Source organism: Struthio camelus, chromosome 6 (genome assembly GCF_040807025.1).
Source record: "Struthio camelus isolate bStrCam1 chromosome 6, bStrCam1.hap1, whole genome shotgun sequence".
In the NCBI taxonomy this organism is placed as follows: Eukaryota; Metazoa; Chordata; class Aves; order Struthioniformes; family Struthionidae; genus Struthio; species Struthio camelus.
Genome location: NC_090947.1, coordinates 38,359,343 through 38,371,779, shown reverse-complemented (window position 1 = coordinate 38,371,779; position 12,437 = coordinate 38,359,343). Strand labels below are relative to the sequence as shown.

At 38.6% G+C, this 12,437-nt stretch overlaps 1 protein-coding gene across 3 annotated transcripts in view; it reads right to left on the bottom strand.

Annotated features, from left to right (window-relative positions):
- Positions 1–12,437, bottom strand: part of MGAT5 (alpha-1,6-mannosylglycoprotein 6-beta-N-acetylglucosaminyltransferase) — a 136,700-nt gene that overhangs the window by 59,117 nt on the left and 65,146 nt on the right. For all 3 annotated transcript variants that reach the window (XM_068949198.1, XM_068949201.1, XM_068949199.1), the window contains exons 4-5: positions 7,922–7,998; positions 6,059–6,148 (exon numbers count right to left, since the gene is read on the bottom strand). In XM_068949198.1, the coding sequence (XP_068805299.1) occupies positions 6,059–6,148; positions 7,922–7,998 (167 nt within the window). The remainder of the gene's footprint in view (positions 1–6,058; positions 6,149–7,921; positions 7,999–12,437) is intronic.

Here is a 12,437-nt window from a genome sequence, read left to right as displayed (position 1 = left end):
CTTTCACAGTGGATTTACCTTTATGTAGCTTGCTGCTAAGTCAAATAATTAACAACAACAGAAAAATAAAAACACCCACAAATAACCCCCCAAAACAAACTAAACAAATTAGAAAAGTGTGGTTTACACAGGATTTGCAGCTTGCATCTACTACAATAACTCTTCCTCACAACTGCGGTAATAAAGCTTTTGCAAAAGCTGAAGATTACTGTCTCCTGGGACCTGTGATAATCTACATTTTGTCCTCTTCTGAAGGGCAGGTACAGACCATATGCAGAGAAACTAAAGCAACTTCCTTTGCACACCAGGTGAACAGCGTTACTACTGCAGTGGAATTCTATCCATGGTGAAGGGTCAATCCCAGAGTCAATCCCAGAGTGGGAAATAAAAAATAACGCTGTAAAATCTGTTCAAAGGTGGTACATCTTTACATTAATTAGGTAGCATGAAGGCACGCAGAACAGAAGAGAAGAGAACTAAAGTTCACCCAGAAAATCCATTCAAGAAAGAACAAACTGCTCCCCTCCGGTAGGTGATCTTCTGAATTCCTCCAGAAACTGGAATAACTTTGTTTAGCGTTTGATCAGTGACAGGTACTCATTTGATATGCAGTGTGCAAGATGACTGCCTGCCTATTCAGTGAAACAGAGAAGTGTGTACAGGTAACTTTGGATTGGTTTCTTCCACAGACAACCCCGAACATCGGTTATTATGCACCCACCGTCTCAGCCACACTGCAACATGAAATTTTATATATAATCATCATTCAACAGTCTCTCACTTAACTTCAGTGATGTGCACTGAATTTGATTCCTCTTACCTTGGCATAGTGAGAGAGAGAGAGAGAGAGAGCGAGAGAAAGAGAGAATGAGAGAGAAAGAATGACACAGAGAGAGAGAGAGAGAGAGGGAGAGAGAAAGAATTGAGCCTTCCTTGATCTCCCAAATACAGGCCAATATGCTATCGGAAAGAACGATGATTTGGTGACAAAGCATTGAATATAGTTATCGTTTAAATTTCTCAGCGACATACAGTTTCTCTAGAACTAAAGAATGTATGGTTCCAGCTTCCACTGCTTCACATTTCAGACGAAAATACTGGTTTTGTCAAGTTTTTGAGTAATCGTGGTTTGATATTACATTGCACTGAAGAAATGCAAATCACTAACTCATCTCAGTGCTAGAAATTAGCTTACAAAAGTGCTGGAAATGGGACTTCCATATAAAAAAAAACCTAGCAAGCTGCAGGAACTAGCCATATTTCAAGGATGTGGGGAACCGATCTAATTGTGATTTCCGGGCTTTTTTTTTCTTTTTAAACTAAAACGTGCCTCGAACTACAGCTCATATTCTGAAAACGGAACGCACCCAGAATTGTCTCCAGTTTATATTTTTCTGCTTGATCCCTCACAGCGAGAGGAACAGCATAAAGAAAAATACTGCCTGCTGCAACAAGCATGCATTCTGCTCCCTTCAAGTTGGCAGAACTGAAAACAAGAACTTTCCCAAGTGGGTACATTAGGGAACAGGCAAAAGCTACAGGAGTCTCGACGACTTGCCTCCGAAACAGCTTTGGCCTTCTGAAGCCTTACATCCACTTTCAAGAAGGGTACCAAATGTTATGCTTGCCTGTGAAAGCTAAGCCAGGAGATCCAAAGCCCAGGGTTTTAACGAAATCTGCCCAGCTCCAGCACTCACGTGCCAACGTAATGGCCCCTCAGCACGCCCGCGAGGGAGGAAGATGGGGAGCTTCCCGGGGCCGCGGCAACCTGCACTGCAGCTCCCGGCTGCCCTCCGAGCCCAGCAGCCGTCCTGCTCCTGCGCAGCAGGCGCTCCTCTCGGAGGAAGCGAGTACACAGATGGAGAGAAAGGGAGCCGTAAGAACTTTTTTTGGTTAAGCTGGGAAACAGTGTGCAAATTAACATTTATTTTCCAGAAGATATTTTTAAAAACATCATTTTTGGCTGCAAACTGACATTTTGAAATGAAATAAATTTGGCCTGCCTAGAAATTCATTTATTCACATTCCTCTCCCCAGAGACAATGCCATCTATGAAAAGAACGATGCCAATGGCAGTACAGCGTTAGGCAGCTGGCTTTTTCATAACGAAAAGTAAGTTGAAAAGGAAATAGTTCTTCTCAATAGACACATTTGTATCACAACTAAAAGGTGGTCCTAACTACCTAGAAACTTCAGAGAGCATTTAACTTGCTTTTCAAATTTTCCTATTTCTCATTGCTGCCTTGCTCTGTCATTTGCGAGCATACAAGGCTGGTTTTGTTATTCAACATATTTGTGTCTCCTCCAGCCTTTCAAAGGCTCCAGCACGATCGCAGTGCTCTGGAGGAGCAGGCTGGAGGAGCGAGCTGGTGTCTGCAGCAAAACAGCCAGACAAAGCTGCACAGATTTTGCACATCCGCAAGTCTGTACAGGTCACAGCTTTACATTAAACTGCTATTTGCTTTCCTGCTCCTGCAATGTTTGCCTCTGACTTTGCCTAAGTAGGCAAGCCAAAGTGGAAAAGAGCTGTTCAGCTAGCTGCTGTTAATACTTATGCTCCTGCAAGGGTGCTGTCAAAAGCAAATGAGAGGCGGCAGAACTGCTAATACTCATATTTGTGCAGAGTTTGCAGAAAAGATGACCTGGGGCAGCTTGCATTTTGACTGTGCTGTTTCTATTCTGTAGACACACAGGGCAACAGTGTAAAGCAAAGAGACATATGACAGATACACAAAGACTGCTTTTTATTCCCAGCTTTGTTTCTAAATCTTTGCATAAACCTTGGGCAAGTTACTTTGCCTCTCTGAGGTAACGCCACATTCTCTAAGACAAAATGGGATATTTGGGCCCTGTTGTTCACAAGTCTGAAATTGCCTTACAAAGAGTGCTAGATGAGTGTGACACACAATATTTTAAATGTGCTGCTTCAGGAAAAAAGTACCTCCCAAAAGAGTACGGAAGAACACAGGTGCTTGTCACACCAGACTGGCAGAAGTGATTTTAACAAAGGTAGATATATGCATAGTTTGTTTATTTTCAAACTGAGGATGTGTACACAATCATTTCATTACTATATTTTAATCTTAAAGTAAAATAGAAGAGTCTTAAACATTAATAGCCTTCCTGGACCCAAATTCATTTTCATATTTTAAACCATTAGTTTTCACTTGAGAGCTCTGCAGGCACGTTTATCCTTCAGCTGTGCAACCACACCATAAACTGTCAATTCTTCATCACTGTCCACTTTGACAAATTACTCTTGCAACAGCATTTCCAAGTTACCCTTAGCAGTCAACACACCTCATAAATCCACATCATTGTAGTGTTATTAGAATTTCACTTCATGCTTGCATTTGCAAACATTTAAGCTTTCCAACCTCTGCTGCTGGGCATTAATCATGCCATTAATCATAGGATTAAGAACGCTGAATTTAAACTCAGGGTTAATAACACCCTCAACCAATATTAGTTTTACATTCTGTCATGGGAAAACGTAAAAAAAAAAAAAACCACAAGACCTTTGTCTGCAGCTCGCAAATATACACATAGATGAAGTATTGTACCATTGTTTCATTAAGAAACAAGAAACGGCACAAATTCAGCATTGCTGCTTAAAGAAAAATTTCAAATCCCTAAACCCTTTAATAATCAACCATTGCACGTCTGTAAATTGAGGGAGCACTTACACTAGAAAAACAACATTTCCTCTAATTAATGCATTAGATATTTTATTTGGTACAATGTATCCTGGCTTTGAGTTTAAAGAAGTAATATTAATCTTTCAAAATACTTCATATAATGTATTAACTACAAGGATAGACTGAAATATTAAAACACATTCTACAACTACAATATTTATGAAAATACTTGATATTACCTTATACACAGAGTAAGCAATTTAGAAAAATTATTCCAATAGAGACAAACTTATTTCATAGCACTCTAAAAACGAAGCAGCCTAGTGAATCCTCTTGTAACACTTAACAAGATGAAAATAAAGTTTCTTCACACTACTTCCTGCTAGTTGCAAACTTACAAAAGCAAAAAATCCCCAAGCCCATGGCATTTCCTGAAAGGACAGACTTTTTGTAAACTGTTTTGCAACTGACATGATATAGTATTTGAAGTTACCAGGTAATAAAATGAGCAAATATAGAGCTTTTAATAATAATTTTTCCCTACTTCACCATGGTACTGAAAAGTTTGATCAAAAATCCCCCTAAAAGCCTTTGAGTTGAACAAAATGATTCAAACATGACGCCTGCTGCTGTAACTGTGTTCCAGCCTAATAAAGGACTCCAATTATTTTGTAAAAATATGAAGAAAATTTAGAGTAGAATCTATCACTATGCTTTAAAACTGAATCCCTTTCTCAAAGGGATGAGAGTCCTTTTGTCAATGCATAGAGTACTTCAGAAACAGCTTGCTCTCAGTTTTGGACTGGGAGAGTGTGATGTTATAACCACCTTTTAGGTGCATCAGTTATCAGTATCGACACTATCAACATCTGCATTCTGAAATATCAGTCACATAAGAGCAAGGTCTGCTCGCATTTCACTATGAGGATGAACTGAAAGTTCAGTTATGAAAAAACTAATGGCACCTACCAAGTTTTCTATATTTGATCACTAATTTTGAAAATTGTCACAGAAAATTGTGATTTAATAACAATACAAAATAATAAGGGTATGTCATTTAAGAATAGTAAATTCTCACTTTCAGCTGACAATCCTCCTTTTTAAGGGACGTCTGCATAAAAAAGCTAGAGAATCAACTGGTTGACAGAACGCTTCAGCACAAACATAATTGCACTGATGCCAAAACATAACCTTTTAGTTGAAGCTTAGATCAACGTCAAATGATCATGAAACCATACTCCAACTTCTGGGACAAGTAAGAGGGTAAATGGTATAGTCATCCTGTACTTTTTTCCTTCCCCAGCTTTATAGCTCATAAATACATCAACACAAAGTGCTAGCAAAGTAATGAGTCAAATTTATGATTAACAATCTAATTTTTTATTTCTTCAGCTACGTATCATGGATATGCATTTAACTATTACTGCTTCTTAAAGCAATGCCCTGAAAAGTTTGACTAGTGCTGAGTAAATTAACAGAGTTTTCTTTCATTACAACCGAGTTATTTAAGTAACAGACCTACTGCTTTAATCTCAAATACATAATTAAGAAACAACTCCTCCCCCTAAATCATGCAAAAACTACAACAATCAATATGACTTTGCAGTTCTGCAACCTCTTTAGATCTCAAAGTTATTTACAAGCAGTAAGTCATTAGTTATCAACACTGCTTCCAATATCAGTTGCTATAAGTTATCATAATTTTGCTAATAAGCAGCAAGAAGTCAAGTGACCAAACATGTATGACCTTTTCTGGCATATACCAGAAGCCAGTAAAAAAGCTCAAAATAAATTCTGATTGACAAAATCCATTCTTGGAAAACAAGTGTTACTCAGGAAACAAGAAAGCTGTACAAAAAAGGGCAAGCACTTCAGCTGCTTATAAATCTGGGCTTTGGTTCTGATAGTTATTAATAACTCTAGCCAATCTATCTGCAACTTCACTCAAAAAGGTCACTTTCGGGTGATACATTTATTTATGTTGATAAGAGACCCTACCATTCATGAACAGACTCCAAGCAGGAAGTGGCCATGCTTCCTAGGAGGATATATCATCTAGTTTCATATTCTAAGTACTTCCCAAACTTCCAATCAGCTCCCCTAAAATTTCTACTTCCTGCTACTTTAGGAGTTACCAGGAAAGCAATAGAGAAAGTGTCCAGAGGCAAGGACCTATGACTAAGCTTCACATTTAGAATAAACAGGATTTCTAATGTGGATTCACTGGTCAGTTGCTGTTTGTATCAATTCAGTAACTAACATCAGAATTCTGCAGGCTAGAAATACCTGGGTACAATTCTGCTTAACGGTTTTTCCTCTTTATTGAATTCTCCCTAAGAAAATTATGACTTCTTGCGAGAAATGCTTGCAAGCAGTTACCAATAAATACAGAGCACTATACAGATGAAAAGATTACTGACCTCACTGAGGTAAATAAAAAAGGAGCACGTGGACCCATCTACACCGTAACTCGCGTAGCAGGGATCTGATCGCCACATATCTTTCATCCACTGAAAGAAAACAAGAATGCAGTCTGTGAGGTTTAAGTACTAAAATACTATTTCACATTCAACTCAGAAGTAACACGGCAAAGCTGCAAGACACCGCAGCCAACCAGCCAAAAAACCGCCAATGACACAAAAGGAATTTTCTGAACGTTTTGCAGCATACTGCTTCTCTGCGTTCAGCTACGCTGGGGAAGTAGCTACGTTCCAGCGATGAGCAGAATCTACACAAACTGATAGCCAGGGCAACACCAAAAGGCAAATATGATCAGGAATCACACGTACGGGTGTGGCTGGAGTTGCCTTCATTGCCCTCTCGATTATTACACTTGCTCTGGAGTTTAACAGAGCAGTTCAGGTAACAAAGACTCTAAATTTGCCATTTCTGCAGAAACAAATAATCGACTTAAATTCACGTCTTAACATTCAAGTGATGTATTATGTAACCACTATGGAGCCAGTTTGTCAAAACTGATCAACAGATTGACTAAAGATTTAACACTTCCAGATTTTAAACACTATTTCCAAGTATTTTAAGAGAAAAAAATTTTCACATATACTGCAATACTTCAGTTATTTGTTTCCATTTTCAGAAATAAAACTTAATATTTGATAATCATATTTAAGTACCTAGCAATTTTAACTTTGTCTCCAACTACTGGTGCAGTCTTACTAGACCTCAAATTATATACCATGAAAAAGATAGTTCTCCACCTCTGGAAGTTTATTTTTTCCTTTCCAACCAAAATTTGATGGCTTTCAATGTTTAGCTTTCCAGGTGGCTTTCCAGCTGTATTATTAATAACTTTTTCATATAAAATAATTATTAATCAAATACAAAATTTATGTATAATCAGTTGTGAACACCAAATCCAAAGTTCTGGCTGCACACTTATTCACAGGTTTAGCGGATTTTTTTTTAAAGCTTTCCTCCCAAATGGAATTTTTGGGAAAGTTCACAAAAGGTGTCACTCTGAGCAGGACAGTACTTTTCTACCTGTAATGCAATAAACTTAAATGACATGATCAATTCCAAAATATTTTAGATCTCAAAGACCAGACCCTGCTGATGTTGGGAGACAGAGGGAAAAGGAAACTGTGCAATGAAAACTAGCACCTGTTGCTGACTGGCAACGTAACAAAATCCCATCTGACCCTTGTTGCTTCTCCTGTGTTGGCATCATAAATAACTTCTTACCCAGGGCTGAAAGAATAATGATAAGGAGGCAGGGAACGTGTGGTGCTCAGCTTGTTAGGAGACCAGGTAGAATGTTTTTAAGAGAAAAAATGAACGGAAGAAGCAGACAAAGCTGTTAGCTAAGGAGGGGAAGGAAGTGTCCAGCTAAAGCACAGACAGGGTTGGAGTGTGCTGCACACAGAATCCCAGTCCTAGTGTAGGGGAACCTCAAACATATAACGGGTAAGAAAGGTGACCGTGCTTTTTAAAAAATGAGGAAAAAAATCCCAATGGTCTAGATAACAAGAGAGCAAAATAATACTAAGGCATTTCTTCTATAATATGGCATTTTAATATAAATATTTTTAATATAACATGGCATTTTATACCTGTCTTAATAGGATGCAGCTATGTTTCTCTGTAGCAGTTTATTACAAATACTTGAGGTCGGCAGAGCTGCAGTGACCCACACTCTTCAATACCCTCTTTTCTTCACTCAGTTGTTCCTATTTTACACCACTGTTTGAGTAGCGACTTCGTGCAACACATACTCAATTTTTAATAGAACACACATAATGAGATTAAGAACAGACTATACTTACCTTTATTTTCCCTTCACAGTGAGGAAAACCATCCATAGGAGGCAATTCACACTGTTCTTGGGCTCCATTTATGAGATCTAAAGAGAGAGAGACCATAATTAAGTCTGGCTCTACAGTTCTGACAGTCTAACGAATCCTTCCTTTTATTTTTGTGAATCCACATGAAGATTCTCTAGAGTCCTACTGTGTAATACTTGTTACAACATTTAAAATGGGGCTTTTTTTTTTTTTTTGGACTATAGAAGAAAAAGGTTGTATAGCTTTCAACTCTGACTCGTAGTAAAAGTGCTGAATTACAACAAGTGGTCTATGAAGACTGAAATAAATATTAAGTTAACTCATACTGAAAATAATAAAAGGTAAAATGCTTCCGTGATCTAAGTGTGCTTAAAACTACTAAATTGCAACAATTAGTTTCTGGTTGTCCAACGTTTGTAAGATGTAAGCTGTTCTTAAATATGAGCACTAGATTTTCAAGTGTTATCATTTTATCAAATGCACGTTATTAGCAACTTGGCACCAGGTATATGACCCAATTAATAAACATCGTAATCTGATCTAAATTTACAACCGAGTAACACATCACATTTCATGATAAAAATTTCTTATGGTCTCTCAAGAATTTTTTTTAAGTGATTCACGTGGTTTTTTGCATATTTTGTTAAGATACTATCACGCCAGGTTTTTAAAACATGTTAAGAGTATAAAATGGAACAAGAACCCTTCTAGCCCATGAGCCAAGCAAAAAAGGCTAGGAGCAGTTTTAAAGGTCGTTACCATACCAATTCCAGAATGGGACTTCCTTCTGAGATCCCTCTAACATAAATCTTTAGGCAGGAAAATGCACTAATGTGGTGGAGAAATTTCTGCCACAAGCAGTAGAGGTTTCCAATTTAGATAGCCTGTCCCAGAGTTATCTAAATTGGATACCTGCCCCACTCTGGCTTTTCCCATGGGCAAAAATCAAGATTACTAAAGCCAACCATGCATCAGCCAAGGAGCATGCCATCCTACGGCATTTTTGCAGTAATACAGAACTTCACCCAGGATATGCCTATTTCAGATCTCAGTAAAAAAGGCTGCAGCATTAGGATAGAGTAGGGATACAAGACCAGTGGATTGGAGCTAAGAACATTTCATTATATACAAAACACTTTTCCTAATTTAGTGAATATTTTCCGTTCTTTTGCAAATAGTTTCTTTTAAAGATAAAATGTGAAATGTGAGACACTGCAAAATGGAGCTGATTGGAAAAACAGTATGCCAGGAGGAATACACTGATTTGGCAGTCACTGCATCAGCAGCACTAATTTGACAAACTGAGCTTTACTGCCACTGACAATAATGCTGAAGCAAAGTAGTTTTTAAGATGACTTTGTAATTTCAAATCAGTAAGCACTTTCAAAAAAATTCTCTCTCCTCTTCCTCCTTTTCTATCCTCTCTTCCTATCAATTATTCCATGATAGGCATGCTATCACTTAATAAATTACAAAGTCAGGAGCCTGAACAGAAAGCAAGCACAGAGCTTTTCATAAAGCATGTCAAATTGGGATCTTCCTAAAATGTAAAAGATATCCTAAATTTATTAGGACATCATCAGAGATGCAGTAGGAGGCACATTTCCTTTTCATTCAAAAATTGGTTCACTGATTCATTAATGCAACTAAATATTATAGATGACAAATCCCAAGGTGAAAAATACATGAAAATCATGTCGACCACTTACAACTTCTGGATAAAATGGCATCTCAGAAGAAGATAAGGATCATCTTTTGATAGCCTATTGAAAATAGGGCTGAGGACACTGACTGTTTGGGCAATTATGCTCAATACAAAAGTCTTCCCATCAAATTCAGCTGCATTTGGACAAGTTACATTTGTCTTATTCAAAGTTTCCTTTTTCGTAGCTGCAAAATCTATAGACCATCCGACCCTAATGAGTAATTTTCAGAAAGGCAAAGGACTATTAGATATTAATCTCTTCTCTTCAAGGGTTTATTAATGGTATTCAACATTAATTCCCCCCGCAACAGTGCATTCTTAAGTATCCTTCCTCAGCCGCCACCCCCTCACTGTGCCAGCACTACCGTAACTCACTGACCCTTGGTTAGATGACTGAGATGATGCCAGTTAAAAGTCGTCCCTGCCCAAAAGCAATGCTTGAAACCAGGAACAATTTGTTGATTGGCACTACTGAGGAAGCAAAGCAGAAGTGGGAATGACAGTCCTCTCAGTGGCTACAGTTGCCAGAGGTGCCGCTGGCGCAGCCTACGGTGGCCACTGAAGAAAACACTCAACAACAGCCTTTGCTCCAATGGTCATTCCTCCCTCCTCAGGTTTAATACTTACTCCTTTAGTTCCTTATCTTTCAAAAAGAGCACAGTACTATTCTTCCCATCCTACTGATTGGAAGGTATGGTTAAGCCCTCATTACAAACTGCAGAGACAGAACATGAATGATCGTGAACTTCACCATTCAAAAAAAGAATAGTCTGTCTTACACTGCTGTATGCTACTATATGATTGCTTTCCACTTCACAGAGGGTTAGGAAAAGAAAACCTCTCTTCTTGTGAAGTCCTTTGAAGTACAGCGTAGTACATAAACACAAACTATAAGCCTATTTTATAGCGTAAGCTTTCAGTGTGCCAGATTGATCATTTGCATTATATTGTATTTAAATGAGTATCTTGAAGCACCAAAGAACGGGAAGAAAGGAGAGGAACACAAGATACAGAGAAAGGACTCTTTTTTGGTACACACATAACTGCAATCTAGATATTTGTTTGCTTTTGTCATACGTAAACATTTTCTGCACAGTAAGTGCGTCTTCGCAGATGGGCCATGATCTGAACAGAGGTGACAATGAAGGTTACTTAGAAAGAGGTTGTAGTACGCAAATCTCATTTGCAAACAATGCTACTATTCTTTGTCCAAAAGGTGCTCCAGAGTTCCTGTAAAATGCTATTTGCAAGAATGAAAACTGCCTTTATCTAACTGTCACATATTTTGTACCCATCATATACTTCAACAGCTCAAATCAGCTTTGGTGATACTACATGCAGTTACTTTCCAAGCAGAACACCAGCCCTCGCAGCTCCCTCTGTTCCTGCCCCAAGCCAACAAGTAAAAAGGACGAGCGGCACGTACGTCAGCACACGCCACAGATTCTCAGCCTTCTGCTCTCCCCTGTGGCCAGCTGCACCAAAGCTTTCCAGAACAGCTCCCACTCCTGCTCTTCTACTGTGAAGGCTTACATACACATAGCACACAGTACTCTGGCGTCCCCAGGATAATCTACACGCGTAGGGAACACAGAGCACTAACATCCACAACTACCACCTCTAACCACGTAAAAATGCTTGGTGAAGTTTTAATGTCTCTACTAGAATTTCCAAGAAGAGCTGGCATCATTCCCCCTCTTCGACAGCAATAAATTACACTTCACTTCCATCTAAGCTAAGATTTATTTTCCTCAAGATTTAACACCTCCCCCCTCCCATTACAGACTCAGATAAGGCTCAACTTAGCCACCAGCTTCTCACTCAGTATCCGGCTCCCCTTACCATGGATTACTCAAACACCTAGATCAAGTTTCACTTAGCTTCATTCACAACTCCTAATCACATAACGGTGTAGGGGACAGCAGTCCTAAGAAGCTTAAATGCAAACTGCCCCATGAAGCAATTTACATAAAATACTATGCAGAGAAGAACAAAATGCAGCAATATATGCATATGAAAGAAGAGAAGCAATAATAGGAAAAAGAAACTCAGTCCCATCTAGAGACTCCCTGGACAAGCTAGCTTTGCTTCTTTTCTGCAAATAGGAAACTAGATAACATAATCAGACTAGAAAAACATCTATATCAAGGAGGGCTGTACAAAGCAACACAACGCCAGCAGAAATGGACAGGTTTTCAACATACTAGTTTCCAAATACACACTTGGGAAAAATTTTTAAGGGTCAGGTCAACTATTACTTGCACTAAAGCAATACTCTGTCATCTTTGCCATAGTCAGTGCAAGTTCTAGACTGAGAAACATCCCTCTCAAGTTTTTTGCTTCTTACTGCCCAGAGTCTATACGAAGAATCATATTTCAGCTCCTCTAGCTGCTCACTAGGCACAAAGGGTGTGCTGAAGTCTGTGTAAGAGCTATTAACCTGTGGCAACAGAAGGGCTCCTTTTCCCATCCCTGACTAAGCTAGCAGTACTGAACTATACAGCTCTGAGCAGGAGAAACATTCTTGTAAAATCTCTGAAGTCAAGGAAGCCGTCACCATCCTCTTTGAATATGAAGATTCTTGTCAAAACGTCCAGACAGAAGTATTATGCTCTTACCAAATTCACATTAGATAGTTCTTTCTTGAAGAGCAAAAATACCAGGCCAGGCATTAAAGTTACATTTGTTGGAGAATAGTATTTGAGGAACCATTTAGGTTTTTAAAAATACTTAAGTAGGAGTTACGTCATTTAAAATGCAAGTTGAGATCTCTTTTCCCAGACAAAACTAAAG